The following is a 19930-nucleotide window of genomic DNA, read 5'->3' as shown; positions in this document are numbered from 1 at the left end:
GGCTCCAGGCTTGCTGTGGTATGGCGTCTGCACAGGTAACCCAGGAAAAAAAGGCACAAAACGGTTGTCTGCCATTGCTTTCATGGAGAGAGGGAGGGAGGGAGAGGGGGGCCTGACGACATGTACCCAGAACCACCCACGACAATGTTTTTTGCCCCATCAGGCATTGGGATCTCAACCCAGAATTCCAATGAGTAGGGGAGACTGTGGGAACTATGGTATAGCTACCCACAGTGCAACGCTCCGGAAGTCGACACTAGCCTCAGTACTATGGACGCACACTGCTGAATTAATGTGCTTAGTATGGCCGCATGCACTTGACTTTATGCAATCTGTTGCCAAAAATCGAATTATGTAAAATCAGAGTAATTTCGTAGTGTGGACATATCCTTGGTGTTTGCCTAACTCTGCTCCTGTTTGAAGTCAATGGTAAAGCTCCCCTGACTTCCATGCAAGCAGAATTAGGACAGCACTGAGAACTTTTGATAATCACACCCTAAACCTTTTGGAAAAGGTTTTAACTTCCTTTACCCATAACCCAAGCACACTTTTTCACTTGTTCTCCCCATGAACAGGGATCATATAGAACATGATTGCAAACAAGGTCCTGTAGTGGCACCAAATCTTGTATAAAGGGGGTCAAATAAGGTGTCTAGGACAAGGTTATGGGTTGCTGGTTATGATTATGCTGTCTATATGTGTGTGTCATTTTTGTAGTTGAAGTTATGAATGTTGACTCTATACTGTCTGTATTTCAAACTTATGCTATGCTTCTGGGTGACACCCCAGACAAGTTGGTGTCAGCTCTGCCTAGCCTGCTTGATGGCCCATTAAGGATCATCAGCTACACAATTGACCCATTGAGAGAAGGCAAATATGCCTTGTGACTCAGGAAAGTATGCAGGGACTTGCCCATTTGACTCCAAACTCCATTTTGCTGTAATTTTCAACAGTAAGAACAAAGAGGTGTTCTTACACCTGGAAAAGACTATAAAACGCTGATGCCTCATCTCCATCTCGTCTTCAATCCTGCTTCATACCTCTGGAGGGACTTTGCTATAAACGGAAGCTCTGAACAAAGGATTGATGACCCATCCCAGCTGGGGATGTACTCCAGAGACTTAATTTGAACCTGCAGTTTATTCACTGCTATAAGCCTGAACCAACAACTTTGCCATTACTGTATGCAATTGATTCCATTTAACCAATTCTAGCTCTCATCTATATTTTTTCCTTTTATGAATAAACCTTTAGATTTTAGATTCTAAAGGATCGGCAACAGCGTGATTTGTGGGTAAGATCTGATTTGTATATTGACTTGGGTCTGGGGCTTGGTCGTTTGGGATTGGGAGAACCTTTTTTCTTTTATTGGGGTATTGGTTTTCATAACCATCTGTTCCCATAACGAGTGGTACTGGTGGTGATACTGGGAAACTGGAGTGTCTAAGGGAATTGCTTGTATGACTTGTGGTTAACCAGTGGGGTAAAACAAAGTCTTCTCTGTTTGGCTGGTTTAGTTTGCCTTAGTGGTGGAAAAACCCCAGACTTGGGCTGTAACTGACCTGTTTTAAGCAATTTGTCCTGAATTGACTCTCTCAGTTGGGTCCCGCCAGAACCAGCATTGTTACAACTTCCTTTACCGATAACCCAAGCACACTTTTTCACTTGTTCTCCCCATGTCTTGATTCATACAGTTCCTTGTTAGTTCATTATCATTTGAATGCAAAGGAAGTTAGACGTAGTAACAAAACCAGGATTTCACTTACTGTTATAGTTCCTGTGATCATAACTTTTCCTGTACAGTAATGGAATTTTTGCATACATTCATGAAGCATCATATCTTAGCATTGCTCTGTGGAGTATCAATATTGTATTTTTCCATCTCCTGTTTCATTCACTACTTCTTTTGAGGTCCCATGTCTCCTTATGTTAGAATTTGAACTGCAGAGATACATTTTTGCTCAGGGCCTGATAGATGATGATAGAAGTCGAATGTGTAAGATGTAGGGCCCAATGCAGTCTAATTAAGGAAACTAAGTCTAATGGCAGACAACTTGTCTTCGGAACTACCATATCTGAATTGTTTATTGCAAGACTTCTGAGAGAACAGATGTGACTTATGCTTGAGTTAGCCTGGCCAGGAAATAGCATGAGAGAGAAAAGAAGACTAGAGCAAAATAATAACGTAATGGTAAAAACAATACAGAAGGCGCCAATCAGGGCCGGCTCCAGACCCCAGCGCGCCAAGAGCGCGCTTGGGGCAGCATGCCGCGGTAGGGCGGCAGGCAGCTCCGGTGGACCTCCCGCAGACATGCCTGCGGACAGTCCGCTGGTACCACAGCTCCGGTGGACCTCCCGCAGACATGCCTGCGGAGGGTCCGCTGGTCCCGCCGCTTCGGTGGAGCATCCGCAGGCGTGCCTGCGGGAGGTCCACCGGAGCCGCGGGACCAGCGGACCCTCCGCAGGCACGTCTGCAGGAGGTCCACCGGAGCCGCGGGACTGGCGACCGCCAGAGCGCCCCCCGTGGCGTGCCGCCCTGCTTGGGGTGGCGCAATTCCTAGAGCCGCCCCTGGCCCTAATGTTTAATTTTCAGAGAATGAAAATGACCAGTATCGATTCAGATAAATGAACAAATATTTGTTCATCAAGACAGTCTTTTAGAACCCCTTTTTTTTCACTAGTTATTAATGAGGTCTTCATTGGGCTAAAACATACAGAAGAGTTTTAATAATGACTAATGCCTCTCTTTAAGTCCAAGCTGCTTGAATAAATCTCTTGTATGTCTTAATTTCTATACTGTTTTGTCACAAAGTTGCCAGCTGAGAAAGAACATTTCCATTGGTTTCTTCCCATTTCTTTCTTCGTTTTACACTGTTATGTAGTGATCTAGTTTAGTGGTTTAGGTTTCAATCCATTAATTTATTTTGCCTTACATATGCACACTATTTTCTTTCACCTCACTTGAGACAGTAGAAATGCCATAGTGAACTGATATTTGTAACTAATCCCTTTGTTATATATGGGAGAAAAAATGTGTATCAGCACCAAATTTACTATCTAATTGTAGAGTGAAGATTGCATTTTCCAGAAAGCCTGAAAAAATCTGTTTAACAATTAAAGAGCTAAAAAGACTTTTTTTGAAATTAGATTTGCAGTCAAATGTTTTCTTCATACACTGCTAGCTCATGTGGCTGTGTTGTAACATACATATCTAGGCATACGTTCAGTCTAGACTAAATTATATATACAGTCATATATAAACGCCACAAAAATAAGTATTGGCATTATTCATAACTGTTTGTATTTATACCAAGGGAACCTAAGAGAGAGCGAGCCTTTTTTGTAAAGACAGCCTGCTTCGAGGACAGATAATGAAGTGCTGAAGCAAGAGTATTTCACTGCCTATGTTGGCTTCAGTTGCCAAGAATAATTTCCTAGGCCCTAACCAACCTTTTAAGGTTCACGAGGAGACATAAGGTTGGTCAGACTGGGGATGCTCTCTAGCAGACTATAGCAGGTACACCATCCAGAGGAAGTGGCAGTCTACTAGAACTACAGTTTCTGCTTCCTAGGAAAGTTATGGTGAAAGTCTGCCGCTCTCTCTGTCCACTTCCATGTCCTCAATAGTAGAGAGGGTCAGGGACAGAGGAAGACTTACACCATGGAATTTCCTAGAAAGCAAAATTTGTAGTTATGCTAAAGAGATGCTTTCTCTGGCTGGCAAACTTACCAGCCCTGCTCCAAGTCTTGCCCTACTCCAGCGCCAAGCTCTGCCCTTAATCCCCTGCATGTTCCCCTACCTCATTGGATCTCCCTTTAGACCCATCCCTCCATGCCCACCCACTCCCCTGAGCCCATTCCACTTTTAAAAGTTTGAAAATGTAAAGATTTATGGGCCTGAGTCTCAGTTACACTAAGACTTATCCCACCCTGACAATGCAGAAAGACCAAAGTGGGTATAAGTTACATTTACACTCACTTTAAGGTCCCTTAACATTCCCAGAGTTATGTAAACAGGTCTTAGTATAAATGAAAATCAGGCCCCTATACCTATACATATGCACAGATGATTCACGTTTCCTTAACTAGTGACTTCCTAGATTTTTAGTAATTGTGTTGATGAAAAAAATAATTGAGTAAATTTAAATGTAAAGCAAGGCAATTTGGGGAGTAGGAACTTTTCCGGGCTATGAATTATGACTCACAAGACAGAACTGTTTAATCTTAAGTAATGTTCTCTCCACTTAACCAAGATAGGTGAAGTTAAACTTTGTACACAGTGTTTTGTGCTGGGTGCAGTATTTTCCTTATGTGTATACTAAATAAGATGTTATGGAAATTTTGTGCTTTACAATACATATAATGCACTGACTCAAACAGTACTCAGAATTCTTTTTCCTACTTCACTGATTCTAACCTGAATGCAGGTTGTGTAGCATACACAGTTCAGGGACCCAGAAAAGTTGTATTAATTTTCCATTAGGTCTATCTTGTCTGGCAGTAGCATACCTTGTAGTTCTAGTTAAATGGACATTGGCGGGTTACAGGTAGCATCCTTAAAAAACAAGTTTACTTACCAGTGATATACGATCAAATAGAAATATTTACAACTCTCAATTTTCTCTTCATCTATGCTGTTTACTCTTTCCATCTCATTCAATTTGGATACTAGAAATAATCAATTCTAATCAATTTGAATACGGTTTCTTTGCATTAATAAAATGTTGCACTATTTGCCTCACAAATAATCCAAAGTGATATTTACAGCTAAACGAACTGGGTCAATTTAAAAAAGGAGAAGATAATATTTCTATTACTACTAGTTTTTTTAACAGTCTACATTGAGTCTAAATTTTTTGTAATAGAAAATTTTCAAAACAAAGTCATCCTTTCTACTCAATAGGATTATAGTAGTATTTCTGTTGCCCTTGCACAAAACCACAGCACTGTACATTTCTGTTTGTTACTGTAATGAGTTATACTTTGTTGCAAATAATATTATAAGCAAGGCAGTGAAAAATAGGAAACATAATTATTTCTTCTTGCGTTATTTTGATTTTTCACAGTTTTGTGACAGTGATGTTTTTCCTTTGTTAGATAGTGGAATAGTTGTCTTCTTTTCATACAATTGCTGTACTAATTCACTTGAGTCTTGCTGTTAGGTTACAAATTAGCATTCCAGTAAAAAATTAAAAGCTACTTGCACAGACAATAACACCACTTAGGTGATCTTTTGACCCACTGTTCACAAAGCTTGCATTCCTGATTTTAAAGCAAACAAATAATATACTGAAAGATAAATTTATGGAAGGGTGACATCCTTTTTGTGGGTTACAATCACACCCACAAAAAGTGCATACAATCATAATTATTACTACATATGAGTAATCGTGGGCACAAATCACTTAGCTACAAGTTAAATGACTCAGATTTGCACCCCAAATTATTTTGCAAGTCAAAACTGTACCAATAACTATGGAAGGCCAGATCTTAGCCCAGCTGAAAATATACCCTGGGGTAAAAAAATTAAATCAAAGCAGACTCTGACACCTGAAAAATTTTGTTACAGTTTTTGATACCTTAGTCCAAAACAAAGCTATGGTATGAAATCTTGAATCTTTAATACTGCTCAGCTTGAACAATTCTTTTAAAGTATCAGAGTTGTAGCCGTGTTAGTCTGGATCTGTAAAAGCAGCAAAGAGTCCTGTGGCACCTTATAGACTAACAGACGTATTGGAGCATGAGCTTTCATGGGTGAATACGATGAAGTGGGTATTCACCCATGAAAGCTCATGCTCCAATACGTCTGTTGGTCTATAAGGTGCCACAGGACTCTTTGCTGCTTTTACAATTCTTTTAAAGCTACCCTACAGAGTTCTTACTCCAACACACATCTGTAATACCCTTGAATGACTAAAGTTGAAAACTTCATGTATTAGTGGAATAACAGTTGTCATTGCTTCATGAAAAAATAAGGGAAACAATAGTGCTTTTGTCCTTTATTAGGAAAAGTTCAACTTTTACAATACTTTTCCTATACCTTTTTAGAAGGATTTCTTCCTCCAAATATGTTAAGATTAACTGCAATGTCAGGATACTTTACACATACTACATTTCAAAAATAATAGTCATGAATCTTGTGAATCCATTTTTGTAAAGTGCAAAAATGAGAGAGATGCTCACTCTCAAATAAAAAGAACAAATAAAAGTGCAATTAAAAAAAACTGTGAACTCAGTCACACAGTATTAGTGCCTTTTTTTCTTGATTTTACACTTACGGTATTTTTGGCCATGTTCTCTTTGTTTTTTTCTGTCATTTTCCATGCTACTGTCACTATCACTAGTTTGCTGCTCTCTTTTTCTTTTACAAGCATTTTCATTAGCCAGGTATGATTCACAGTCGCTCAGCTGTGGAGGAACCCACTCAAAAGAGCTTTGCCCAGCTTTAAAATCCTCAACAGGATTCATATAGGGTGGCATGGGAAAAACTGAAGATGGTGGTGGAGTCATCTGATAGTAAGGAAGCTGCTGTTCCATTGGACTGTAAACAGCATACTGCTGGGTTAAAAAATGGCTCATCTGAAAAAACAAAAACTCAGTTATTAGGGCTGTCAAACAACTAAAAAAATCACAATTAATTGAGAGATTAAAAAATAGTTACAATTAATCACAGTTTTAATTGCACTGTTAAACAATAGAATACCAATTTAAATTTATTATAAATATTTTGGATATTTTTCTACATTTTCAAATATACTTATTTCAATTACTACACAGAATACAAAGTGTACAGTGTTCATGTTATATTATTTTTTATTACAAATATTTGCACTGTAAAAAAGGTTAAAATAGACCATGCTTCAACTTGTGGATCGCAGTAAGAGGCATACTAACATTTAGCATATCTGGCACATAAATACCTTGCAACACTGGCTATAACAATGCCATGTGAATGCCTGGTCTCACTTTTAGGTGACATTGTAAATAAGAAGCGGGCTGCATTATCTCCCATAAATGTAAACAAACTTGTTTGTCTTAGCGATTGGCTGAACAAGAAGTAGGACTGAGTGGACTTGTTTCACCTTACTTTGGTTTTGAGTGCAGTTATGTAAAAAAAATTCTACATTTGTAAGTTGCACTTTCATGATAAAGAGAGTACACTATAGTACATGTATGAGGTGAACTGAAAAATACAATTTCTTTTGTTTCTTTCTTACAGTGCAAATTTTGTAATAAAAAATAATAATATAAAGTGAGCACCATACCTTTTGTATTCTGTGTTGTAATTGAAATCAATATATTTGAAAATGTGGAAAAATATCCAAAAATATTTATAATAAATTTAAATTGGTATTCTATGGATTAACAGTATGATTAAAACTATGATTAATCGTGACTATTTTTTAATCTAGTTAATTTGTTTTGTGTTAATCGCTTGAGTTAACTGCGATAAATTGATAGTCCTACATATTAGACTATGTTCCAACAAGACAAATCTTAATTTTTCATGCACCACTGCATCTATAATGAAAATGTTAGCACCATTTTACAACTATAAGTTATTACCCTTATATAACGCTTTTCCATCTTCAAAGAGCTACAAAAATATTAAGTAATTCTATACCTTTGTAATATCTCCATTTTACAGACAGGAAAATTAAAGCAAATGTTAGACTCAATACGTCAGATTCTCTACTCTAGATAAGCAGGAACAGGGATGACAATACAAATTATAAATGTGTGTGTGTGGGGAAAGGGCTTGGAGCAGAAAAGTGGGTTTATGTCATCTTTGTGCCTTCCCAAATTCTAACTTTGGCCTTTGACTAAGTTAGGGCATCTCCAACGTATCTCCAGTTTATGCCAGGGGCCGTTGTGGCAGCTGGACTGCAGCGATGTTTCAGCCACGCTCTCCTAGCTATAGGATCATAAAATATCAAGGTTGGAAGGGACCTCAGAAGGTCATCTGGTCCAACCCCCTGCTCAGAGCAGGACCAACCTCAGACAGATTTTTACCCCAGATCCCTAGATGGCCCCCTCAAGGACTGAACTCTCAACCCTGGGTTTAGCAGGCCAATGCTCAAACCACTGAGCTATCCCTCCCCAATACTTTCAGCCTACCTCTTGTCTCATCTAGAGAAGCACTAGAAGTATTCCCTAGTTTAGCAGATCTACTGTCTTTAACATTGGCAGCCTAATTGGACCACAGGGCAACACAGAATCCAGCCCACAATGTTTGCTGCCTAAAGTTGAGCACTAAAATCTATATCCAGGCACCAAAATAAGCAACCTTATTTTTCAGAAGAATTTGAGGGAGCCAATGTCAGAATAGGATTAAAATTTTGGACTGGTAGCCAGGCACTCAAATTCTGATCAGGCTTCCATATTAATGTATTGCACAAGCACCATGTCAGAAAACAACATATCCGATTTTTATACTCCCTGGTATGCTAAGAATTTGTAACTACTATACAGACATACCTCTGTTATTTGGACATGGTGACTAGGAATTCAGATAATATACTCTTTAATACATGAATTATGTTGTCTTTCATTTCACACAAGTCATTTTGCTTTAATGGAAGGAACAACTATTAACCAGATTTGTAACATTTATGCAAACTTACCATCTTTTGAAAGACTGAATATTCCTGAGGTAAACTATTGTTCATTGGAAAAGGAGTAATGGGAAATGGAGGACTGCCATAAGGCTCTTGATTCCTGTGAAAACAAGCATAAATATGTGAAGATGACTCTTGTCAAAGATTCCCTTTTTAAAAAAAATCAATTATTTGAATTTTGGGGTATCACATGCAGCCGACTGGATGGATGGATATGTTAAAAGCTGAATAAACTTCTGTTTTAAGAGCTGAAGCTCCATGACAAAATTGTGTCAACTAAAGGAACTAGAAGAGAGGATTCAGCAAAGGCCTGTTCCTGAAGGCCTGTTCCCAAAGTCAACTGAAGTCCATGGAAAGACTTATACAGACTCTAAATGACATTGTATCAAGCCCTGAGAGCTTAATTTCCCTTAATAGTTCTGCCAGAGTTTTAAACAAACGTGTTAAAGATCTAGGCTGGGTTTTCAGAGGTAAGCTCCATTATGATGATTTATGCTTTTGTATTCTTATGTCATTTGTACATGCATACAAACTTGGAGTTTTAAAATTATTCCATTATCATTGACTGTTTTTTTTCTAAAACATGTAGTTCTAGAGGGTTTTTGTGAAAAAAAAAAAGCTCTGAAATAATTTTACAACATTTATACTTTCTTGTGGCGGAAATGAGGCATGTAAAATTCATTCTGTCTGGTCATTTTGGATTGACATAGTATCCATTCTAATCACCCAAATGTTTAAAATAATAGGATTCAGGCCCAACCACACTGGTCTAAAAAACAAGCTTGCTGACCTGTGACTAGGCAGAGGTAACATGGTCCCCAACAGCTTGACCAGCTAGCAGGGATGGAGTCAGAATACACTACAACTGTTTGTATACGTGGTATGTACACACTGATCTCAGACTCTAGTATGGGTTACAACTTTTAAAATAAAAGATGTTTCACACCAAAAGACCCCCACCCCCAATATAATACAGTAGAACCTGAGAGTTAACAAACACCTCGGAATGGAGGCTGTTTGTAATTTTGATATGTTCGTAACTCAGAACAAAACATTATGGTTCTTTCAAAAGTTTACAACTGAACATTGACTTAATACAATTTTGAAACTTTACTATGCAGAAAAAAAATGGCGCTTTCCCTTTTTTTTAGTAGTTTACATTTAACACAGTACAGTACTGTACTGTATTTTTTTTTTTGTCTCTGCTGCTGCCTGATTGTGTATTTCCAGTTCCAAATGAGGTGTGTGGTTGACTGGTCAGTTCGTAACTCTGGTATTTGTAACTTTGAGGTTCTACTGTAGAACCATTCAGGGTTTGGCAAATAATCAGAGACACTGAGAATTCCATGTACCATCAAACTCAGGCACAGCAACATAAACTGTATGTGTGGGGCAAAAAAAATATACCATGGCCATCATTTTACAAGGTGAAATTTACTATATTAGGCATTTGTTTCCTTGAAATACTTGAAAAAGGATCCTTGTATTAAAGTGTCTCTTGCTTTACTTCTATGAAGGCCTAATGCTGTTTCCACATACCACAATGTAAATAGGCTTGGGCCTGCAGTACTTTAAAAATACATGTGAGGTTTTTTTTGGTGAAAGCTATTTCAACTCCTTTTTCTCCTACCCATTGATTGCATTATCTCATTAGGCAGATTTCAATTAAATGTTAAATTAAATTTAAATTAAAATAATGTAATATCTTGAACACCTTGCAATATTTTCACAAATGTTCTCCATTACCTATACGTTGGTGAATACATGTCAATCCAGTTCTCAAAACCTTGGCTAGGGCTGTTTAACTCTGGTGAGTGGGAACTCCCTGTAAACAAAATAAAAATGGTAACATTTATTCTGTTTTACATGAAGACTATTACCTTAACTTGTTAAAAATAAAGAAACTGTCCTAAATCAGTTGGGGGAGACACAAAGCTGGGTTGTTTTTTTTTTAATAGCAAAGCACTTGTAGATGTAAAACACCATTCTACAGCAGATTAAAATTCCAGAGCCTGATTGTGACCACATGAAAACATTTGCTGAACGTTCATGTGGCCCCACTTATTACAGTGGAGTTACTTCTGATTTAACATTGGTGTAACTGAAAGCAGAATCTGGCCACTTTGTTGTAGAAGGTATTTCCTTAACTCATGGGTAAGTTTTTCAAAAGTGGCTAAGAGAATCAGGAGCCTAAGTCCCTTTTCAAAAGAGACGTAGGCACTTAGAAGCTTAAATCTAATTGAAAATCAATGGGACTTAAGCTCCTAAAACACTCATGCTACCCTATGCCAACAGAAAATGCTACCCTATGCCAGCAGAACAGACTAGAAATCCTATAGCTTATATTTAGTACACAACACAAATTATTGCCATAGTATATTTACATAATCCCACAATGTTTAAATAACATTAAGGATTCAATTTAAAGGGACAGACTTTCAACAATTAAGAATCATATTTTCTTCTCTTCACTTTTTGTAAATACTCTTAGTAGCTTGAAAATTAGATTTCTCTAACTAATATTTCGCTTTCTTTTTTGCCAATTATTTATTTTCTCTTTCCTGTGCTCTTTCTGGGGCTAAAAAAAAATATTTTTGTTTAATTTAAGGTAAACTTCACCACAGCTTTCAGAATAGCTTAACTGTAGTACTAAAGAGTCAGGACACTGTGTTCTTAAAGTGAACTGTGTTGGTTGTTTCTTTTTGGTGACTCACTCAGAAGATGACTCAGTGACAGATTTTGAGTTTTCTAGAAAGACATATAGCTTATGGGGGACATTCTCTGAGACAAATTTTAATGGACTGATTAATTTTGGAAATAAACTGTTGGAAAGTGTTCATCTTAAAAAAAGTACAATCTGAAATGCCATTCTTAACTCATCATTGGGATAGTTCTCTGACTGAGACTCAGGGGACATGGAGACCAAATCCTGATCTCACTGAAGTCAATGGCAAACTTCAGTGGGACCAATCCAAGTACCCATGCACTGATGAAAAAATATGGGAAGAGGGTAGGAAGGAGAAATCACACCCAGTACAGTACTTCAGCATATTTTTGTTGTTGTTTAGTCTGGCAGGCCATTATTGAGATATAAAGATAATTAATAATACATTATAATTGTATATCACATATATAAATGGTTATATTTTACTGTGATATTAAAGGAAAATTATCATTTTCTATTTTTGAAAGCACTTACCTATGTATTTTAGTGCATTCTCTCTTCAGATTATTAAATTTCACCATTTGAATGTCAAGTTTATTTTCTACCATTTATGACAGACTGACTTTCCATTCACAGTGAATTGTATCCGACAGAATTAAGTAATAAATGATTTTACTGTGTACAATACCTTTAGATTTTAGATTCTGTATGAATAAATGGCTAGCAGAGACTGCATCTACATTAGCAAACTTTATCACTGTAACACACCAATGGTAAGGAACGGTGTAGGCTGTAGTGTCAACAGGATGCCCAGGTTAATAGTGCAATGTTTGGGTTGCAAACACCGCAGGGAAATTCTTATTTGTTTTGTAATTGTTTGAAGTGAAGTTATTTTCATATATGTTAGTGAAATCTACTAGTCACAAGTCTACAAAAGTTTGGGTTTTATTTTCTTAAATTGGGTTAAAATTTTGATTCTGTGTTTGACAGTACCCTTTTAACCACATTATTTTCTATTTTTTTTAAAAAAGTAAAACCAAGCATATGCTAGCAGTCCACACATCTCTTTTCTAACTCAGAAAAAAACTTGGCAAGCAAACATGTGATAAAATACTCTACTGTAAACATTCTCAGCCAAGTTCTACTTTCAGTTACACTGGTGTAAATTCAGAGTGACTCTATTGTCTCCAAATTTACATTGGTGTGATCAGAATTTTTTGCCATCTTGTTGTCCTCACTGTATTCTCTCTGATACCTTACAAGTTATGTTCTGAATCCCCTGGCCTTCCTTTCTTATTAAACTTAAAAACACAAATATTTGATCTTGCTATATGAATATGGACAAAGTATTTCTTCTTAAGAGAACAGATTGTGCTTTGCTCACTTGTGACCCACCTCTCAAAAAGACTACAGTAAATCAAGAATTTGCATGTCACATAACTGCTAAATCCTTTCTACGACAGAGCAGAGCCAGAATTTCACACTGAAGGAAAACTAAAGTTGTTAATTCAATAGTTTTGGAATTACTAAACCTACCAAATCGATACTGTACTTTAATTGGTCTTCCATATAAACGGATTCCATTCAGCAAAGCTATAGCATAAGGCACTGATTCTGTGTGCTTAAAGCAGACAAATCCAAAAGACTTGGGTTTTCCTAAAACACTCATGCTACCCTATGCCAACAGAAAATGCTACCCTATGCCAGCAGAACAGACTAGAAATCCTATAGCTTATATTTAGTACACAACACAAATTATTGCCATAGTATATTTACATAATCCCACAATGTTTAAATAACATTAAGGATTCAATTTAAAGGGACAGACTTTCAACAATTAAGAATCATATTTTCTTCTCTTCACTTTTTGTAAATACTCTTAGTAGCTTGAAAATTAGATTTCTCTAACTAATATTTCGCTTTCTTTTTTGCCAATTATTTATTTTCTCTTTCCTGTGCTCTTTCTGGGGCTAAAAAAAAATATTTTTGTTTAATTTACGGTAAACTTCACCACAGCTTTCAGAATAGCTTAACTGTAGTACTAAAGAGTCAGGACACTGTGTTCTTAAAGTGAACTGTGTTGGTTGTTTCTTTTTGGTGACTCACTCAGAAGATGACTCAGTGACAGATTTTGAGTTTTCTAGAAAGACATATAGCTTATGGGGGACATTCTCTGAGACAAATTTTAATGGACTGATTAATTTTGGAAATAAACTGTTGGAAAGTGTTCATCTTAAAAAAAGTACAATCTGAAATGCCATTCTTAACTCATCATTGGGATAGTTCTCTGACTGAGACTCAGGGGACATGGAGACCAAATCCTGATCTCACTGAAGTCAATGGCAAACTTCAGTGGGACCAATCCAAGTACCCATGCACTGATGAAAAAATATGGGAAGAGGGTAGGAAGGAGAAATCACACCCAGTACAGTACTTCAGCATATTTTTGTTGTTGTTTAGTCTGGCAGGCCATTATTGAGATATAAAGATAATTAATAATACATTATAATTGTATATCACATATATAAATGGTTATATTTTACTGTGATATTAAAGGAAAATTATCATTTTCTATTTTTGAAAGCACTTACCTATGTATTTTAGTGCATTCTCTCTTCAGATTATTAAATTTCACCATTTGAATGTCAAGTTTATTTTCTACCATTTATGACAGACTGACTTTCCATTCACAGTGAATTGTATCCGACAGAATTAAGTAATAAATGATTTTACTGTGTACAATACCTTTAGATTTTAGATTCTGTATGAATAAATGGCTAGCAGAGACTGCATCTACATTAGCAAACTTTATCACTGTAACACACCAATGGTAAGGAACGGTGTAGGCTGTAGTGTCAACAGGATGCCCAGGTTAATAGTGCAATGTTTGGGTTGCAAACACCGCAGGGAAATTCTTATTTGTTTTGTAATTGTTTGAAGTGAAGTTATTTTCATATATGTTAGTGAAATCTACTAGTCACAAGTCTACAAAAGTTTGGGTTTTATTTTCTTAAATTGGGTTAAAATTTTGATTCTGTGTTTGACAGTACCCTTTTAACCACATTATTTTCTATTTTTTTTAAAAAAGTAAAACCAAGCATATGCTAGCAGTCCACACATCTCTTTTCTAACTCAGAAAAAAACTTGGCAAGCAAACATGTGATAAAATACTCTACTGTAAACATTCTCAGCCAAGTTCTACTTTCAGTTACACTGGTGTAAATTCAGAGTGACTCTATTGTCTCCAAATTTACATTGGTGTGATCAGAATTTTTTGCCATCTTGTTGTCCTCACTGTATTCTCTCTGATACCTTACAAGTTATGTTCTGAATCCCCTGGCCTTCCTTTCTTATTAAACTTAAAAACACAAATATTTGATCTTGCTATATGAATATGGACAAAGTATTTCTTCTTAAGAGAACAGATTGTGCTTTGCTCACTTGTGACCCACCTCTCAAAAAGACTACAGTAAATCAAGAATTTGCATGTCACATAACTGCTAAATCCTTTCTACGACAGAGCAGAGCCAGAATTTCACACTGAAGGAAAACTAAAGTTGTTAATTCAATAGTTTTGGAATTACTAAACCTACCAAATCGATACTGTACTTTAATTGGTCTTCCATATAAACGGATTCCATTCAGCAAAGCTATAGCATAAGGCACTGATTCTGTGTGCTTAAAGCAGACAAATCCAAAAGACTTGGGTTTTCCTTCTTTGTCCTTACATATGGTCACATTGGTTAATGGTCCAGCCTGCAAGAAACTTAAATTATTTTCTCATAAATCCTTAGTAGAGAATAGCTTTTCATTTTGTTTTGAATGTTTATTTCACTCATGAATATTTAGTAATGGTCAGACCGACGCAAAATGCAAGCATGTGATATTTAAGATTCCCTACATCATTTTGACTATGCACGTCATTCTTTACTGACTGAATCCATATAGCTCCAGACCTGGGGCTCTTGCAAGTAAAGGTCAGCTGTGCATGTGTTTGAAGGTAACAAAACATCTAATTCAGTGGTCCCCAACGTGGTGCCCGCGGGCACCATGGCGCTCACCAGGGCATTTATGTGCGCCCGCCTAGTGCCCAGCAGGGGAGAGAAGCCGCGACCTCGCACCTGACGAGGACAGAGAACTCAGGCTGCAAGCGCGGTGTTCTCTGTTCCCAGCAGGTGCGGGGCCCGCCTAGTGCCCAGCAGGGGTGAGAAGCTGCGGCCCCACACCTACCGGGGACAGAGAACTCCGGGGCTGCAGGCGCCGGTGTTCTCTGTCCTCGCAGCCTCTCTCTGGCTTCTCTCTTCTCTCTGGATTCATATATTATATTATATTAAATATGATGTTTTTTGTATTATTTAATGTACAAATACAAAATAAGCCTTGAAAAACTGTTGGTGCCCGCCACACACTTCTGAAAACATGAATGTGCTACTGGCCACAAAAAGGTTGGGGACCACTGATCTAATTGATGTGTGGTTATCATTGGTCCTGATCACCCCACTCACAGTTTCTCTCTTTATCTTTTTAAATTATACATTATTTGTGGCAGAAACTGTCTTATGTCTGAACACCAGCTAGCACAATCCTGATAGGAACCTTTGGTTGCCGCTAGTGCAATTCAAATCGTGAGTAATACCAGCTACATATAACTAGGTCTCCATCTATGTTGCAGCTTGCATAAGTTCAGGTAACAAGTAGCATTATTTAGTTTTAATCAGCTACTTAAAAAAAAACTGTGGTAGGAATAGCAAACTTGGGTAGGTGGCGCCACTGTTATCTGTAACTGAAACAATACAAAAAACCAATCAATCAGTTTTCACTCAAACATTGCCCACCTGTCATCACAAATATGTAACAAAGAAAAATAAGGGGTACTGACAACCATTAGGGATAAACTATAGCTTATATTAACCATTAGGCCCACATGTCTCCACAGAGAAGGGATCCATCTCTGCACCACTTGAACCATTTCAGTACTGGGTAAGCATTTTTTTAGAAGAACCAAGTTCAAAGTGATCATGCTTCAAGAAATGCTGATTCCTGAATTTCAAATAGATAGTAGTTTTCATAATACAGCATCCAAGACTATCAGCCTTCAGTACAAAAGAGAAGAATGAACTAGTATTTTAGTCACTGAATCAGCATTTCCTCCTGAGATATGCTCCACTTCTAAAATGTCGATTTGGCAGAGTGAGAGGTAATGGCAAGAGGAGCCCTCCTACCACAGGCCAGGAATGCTTAAGAGTGGTCATACTACAGTTGGCTCATTTGTAGGGGGGACACATATGTCACCCCATTGCTGTCTTGGATTGGTCAAATTGATGTTCAGTTCACTAGGTGGGGTCATGAAGCAACTAACTAGATGTCTAAATTACTGTTGTACGGCTACTGGACTTTTGGTCTTAAATGAGTGGCTTACTTGCTGGAAGTACTGATGATGAAATGAAGTTTCAGGTAAGAGCCAAAAAAAACCTCAAAAATCATGTACTACTTGAGGCCAGGTAGTATTCTATGTGCCTGGCTTTTCAGCAATTGTAAACCTGCTTTTCCTGCACAAACTGCCAGAGGCTCATATTTTCAAGTATATGCACAGGCTAAATGGAGAACACTAGAGCACAAAGAAAAATGAAATCAATCCTAGCTTTTCTGTATTTCTACTTAATGTAATACTCAGCATTTTAGATGATCATTAGCAAAAAGCAAAATCAGAATTTGTCTGTCTAGGGAATTGATCCTTTTGATTCATGGTGCTGAGCTGACAGTCATGTTATCCACTCCATATTATCACGCTGACGACATTAAGAATCCTCATTAAGGACATTAGGGATTCTTGATTAATGTAATCTGATTGCAATGCACTGTTGCCAGCTATCTATGAATTGGGACTAGATTAAATAAGATGACTGCACATACTTCTTCTGAAAATAAAGTTTAAAAATGATTTTTTTCAGAAAAAAATGGAGAACACGAAAGATGAAGGTAAATATGAAGGAACAAAAGTAATGTACCATTTTTTTCTAATTCTATTGCTGCAGAATGATGATCGAGATAGGCAGAAGATTCAGCCCAGGCTATCCTGTGCAGGGAGTCTTCAGAAAGGTGATCTTGCATCATCAAGGAAGGCACATTACAAAGTAATGGCAACTCAGCCACCAACTTTTTCAACTCTGCTTTATTTTTTCCGGAGTTGTTTGAATCTTGAAGCAATTTTTTTTCCTAATCTGAAAGTTTCCTACAAGTATCCAGTCTGCTGCTCAGGATTTGTCTAATGCAGATTATCTGGTTCTTCAAGAACTAGTAGTAACAAACCATGTGCTCTGATGATCAATCTTTTATACGTAGATCTTCCTGTTTATAAATAAAAAATAATTTTGTGCTGAGCAAAGTTACATAAATTAATAGTTATAAAAATGAAAAGAGAATAAATTGTATAACTGTTTTTTTCTACATAATTTGGTAAGAGAAAACACTATGATACAGGAAAACAGGTTTGGGAACTAAAGCCTTAGGAGTGTTTTTGGACTACGAGGTGCTACCATACTGAATTCTACAGTTTCCATGAGACAGGGGAGGACAGCATGGCAGTGGAACACATCCAGCCACAATAAAAATAAGAGTAAAGGAGCATGTATGGGGGAAGAGAGAAGGAGAATAAGGAAGAAGAAAAGACCTCCTTGAACTCTTGAGGACGTGTATGATGGAAGCCATGGCTAAATAGGTATACATTGTTAGCCAGGATCAGATGACCAGGGTAGGTCATACACAAGATTCATTTCTGGGTGAAGAACTTCATGTTGGGAGTGCCATCCTATTTTTATCCCACTGGGAGAGCATGATGGACTGTCTCACTAGGTATCATGAGTAGTACAACATGGCTTAAATGTAGGGAGCAACAACAGAATGGCTGCTAAGGGGAGATGAGATGGATGCTTTTTTTCATCTCCATCTCTGGAAAAACCTAATTAAAGGATTATGAAGTAGCAGAGACTGTTTATTGTCAGTGAGGGGAACCCTGATGCCAGTGAATTTCTGATGTGAACACTATACACATGCGTACACATGTGCGTGCGCTCACACACAGAGATAGCACAGAAACTGATCCCTACCTCAACATTTAAAAGGTAACTGGCAGGGATTTAGTGCATTTGCATATACAAGCACCAAAAACATTTTAGAGAGAAAATTTAGACAACTTGCTTTTCACTGTGAATGGATCACATGCCTCTCCTCCCTGTACTAGTTCCCGCAGACCAGGGTAGCCTAAGTGTGTCCAAAGACCCAGAAGCAACCAAAGGACTATTGTTACCAGCTCTTACAAATTCAGTGTGTCTTGCAATAGTAGTTCTTCTTAATGCCCCAGTTTCTGAAGTCAGGTGATTACACGAGAAACTTAGCTTTCTCGTAACCTTTTGTGGTTTTGTGCCTTTCTAACCTTTTCTGGTACAGAGAAATGCTGGGAAATGATTCAAAACTCAGAAAGCAAATAAAAAAACCAAAAAGTTTATTACAGTCCCATGATTTGGGGGCCAGATTTACAATTTTTGAATGTTGGAGGCTGAGAATACCAGAATAGACAATGGGACAGCGTGGCCACCCTCCTCATGGACACGAGGCAGAGAGCGAAGCGAGCCAGCGCCCCCAGCCCCAGTTTGGGGGCTAGGACAGGAGGGGAGTGACTTTGTCAACCTGCTCCGCTGGATGCAGGTGGGAGCCCTGCAACACCGGACAACACAAGAGCAGCTCCGGTGCTGACTGTAGCCCCCGCCAAGCCCCATCACAGAGACACCCCAACCTGCCCCACCCAGGGGCCCTCCCATTCCACCAGCCCCCCTCACCCTCCCACCTCCCAGGGTAGGGCCAGGCCCCCACCTTCCACCCGCCTCGCTCCCACCAGGCCCCGCCCCTGGGCCCCGCCCCCACCTGCCACCTGCCTGGCTCCTACCAAGCCCCCCCCCATTGACCCCACCCCCTTGCCAGGCCCCGCCCCCGGCCGGCACCTGCAGGAAGAGCTCGTAGAGAATCTCCTCCCGCACGCGGCTCTCCAGGTTCCCTACGAACAGGGTCCGGTCCGGCTCCCCCGCCCGCCCCGGCGCGGACATGGCGGCCCACTCAGCGCCAGCGCTCCATCAGCGCCGGCACGGGGCGGGGGGCGGGGGGCAGGGGGAGTGAACACGCACGACCGTCCGTAAAGCATCGCGCACCCGCCTCAGGAGCGCGACAGGCAGGCGGGGGTGCTTTACTGGGGTTGCTAGGAGACGAGTTCCGCGCCCTGTGGCGTCCAGACGGTTGCGTTTTCGGGCAGCGCGCAAAGGGGCGGAGCTTCACTCTTTCTAACCCCGCCTCCTGAGGGGAACGGGAACCACCCTCGCAGCCTCTCTCCTCCCCCCACCCCGCCCGCCAGTCGCACGTACAACGGCTCCCGGCCCCGCCCAGCGCAGGGACGTGTGACGTCACCGGGCCGCCGGCGGCACCGCCCCCAGGGGCTGCGCGCGGTAGCTGGGCGCAGAACGTGGCCGCGACGGGGCGGGCAGCGCCTGTGCCAAGGCCCCGGAGCCTGAGGTGGGCAGGGAGCGGCGCTGCTGCTGCAGCAGCCTGGGCCCAGGCTGGGCCGGAGTCCCGCCAGGATTGTGCTGGGGGCTCCCGGGAG

General features: G+C 39.3%; 1 protein-coding gene across 4 annotated transcripts; it reads right to left on the bottom strand.

The window, feature by feature from the left end:
- Positions 1 to 5873: 5873 nt before the first annotated feature.
- Positions 5874 to 19393, bottom strand: RBM11 (RNA binding motif protein 11). Of its 4 annotated transcripts, none has more exons than XM_045002142.1 (6): positions 19281 to 19393; positions 14997 to 15039; positions 12820 to 12939; positions 10365 to 10443; positions 8625 to 8718; positions 5882 to 6579 (listed from the first exon to the last, which is right to left on the bottom strand). In XM_045002142.1, exons 1-6 carry the CDS (start codon positions 19380 to 19382, stop codon positions 6247 to 6249), a joined length of 771 nt encoding a protein of 256 aa, XP_044858077.1. In that variant the 5' UTR covers positions 19383 to 19393; the 3' UTR covers positions 5882 to 6246. The 4 variants fall into 4 exon arrangements, with proteins under 4 accessions (XP_044858076.1, XP_044858079.1, XP_044858077.1 ...); XM_045002143.1 differs by lacking the exon at positions 19281 to 19393 and adding an exon at positions 17292 to 17428 and having other exon boundaries at positions 5886 to 6579; XM_045002141.1 differs by lacking the exon at positions 12820 to 12939 and having other exon boundaries at positions 5874 to 6579; positions 14877 to 15039.
- Positions 19394 to 19930: the final 537 nt, after the last annotated feature.

The sequence above is a fragment of the Mauremys mutica genome, chromosome 1, assembly GCF_020497125.1.
Source record: "Mauremys mutica isolate MM-2020 ecotype Southern chromosome 1, ASM2049712v1, whole genome shotgun sequence".
Taxonomy (NCBI): Eukaryota; Metazoa; Chordata; order Testudines; family Geoemydidae; genus Mauremys; species Mauremys mutica.
This window is presented reverse-complemented; position numbering and strand designations above follow the sequence as displayed.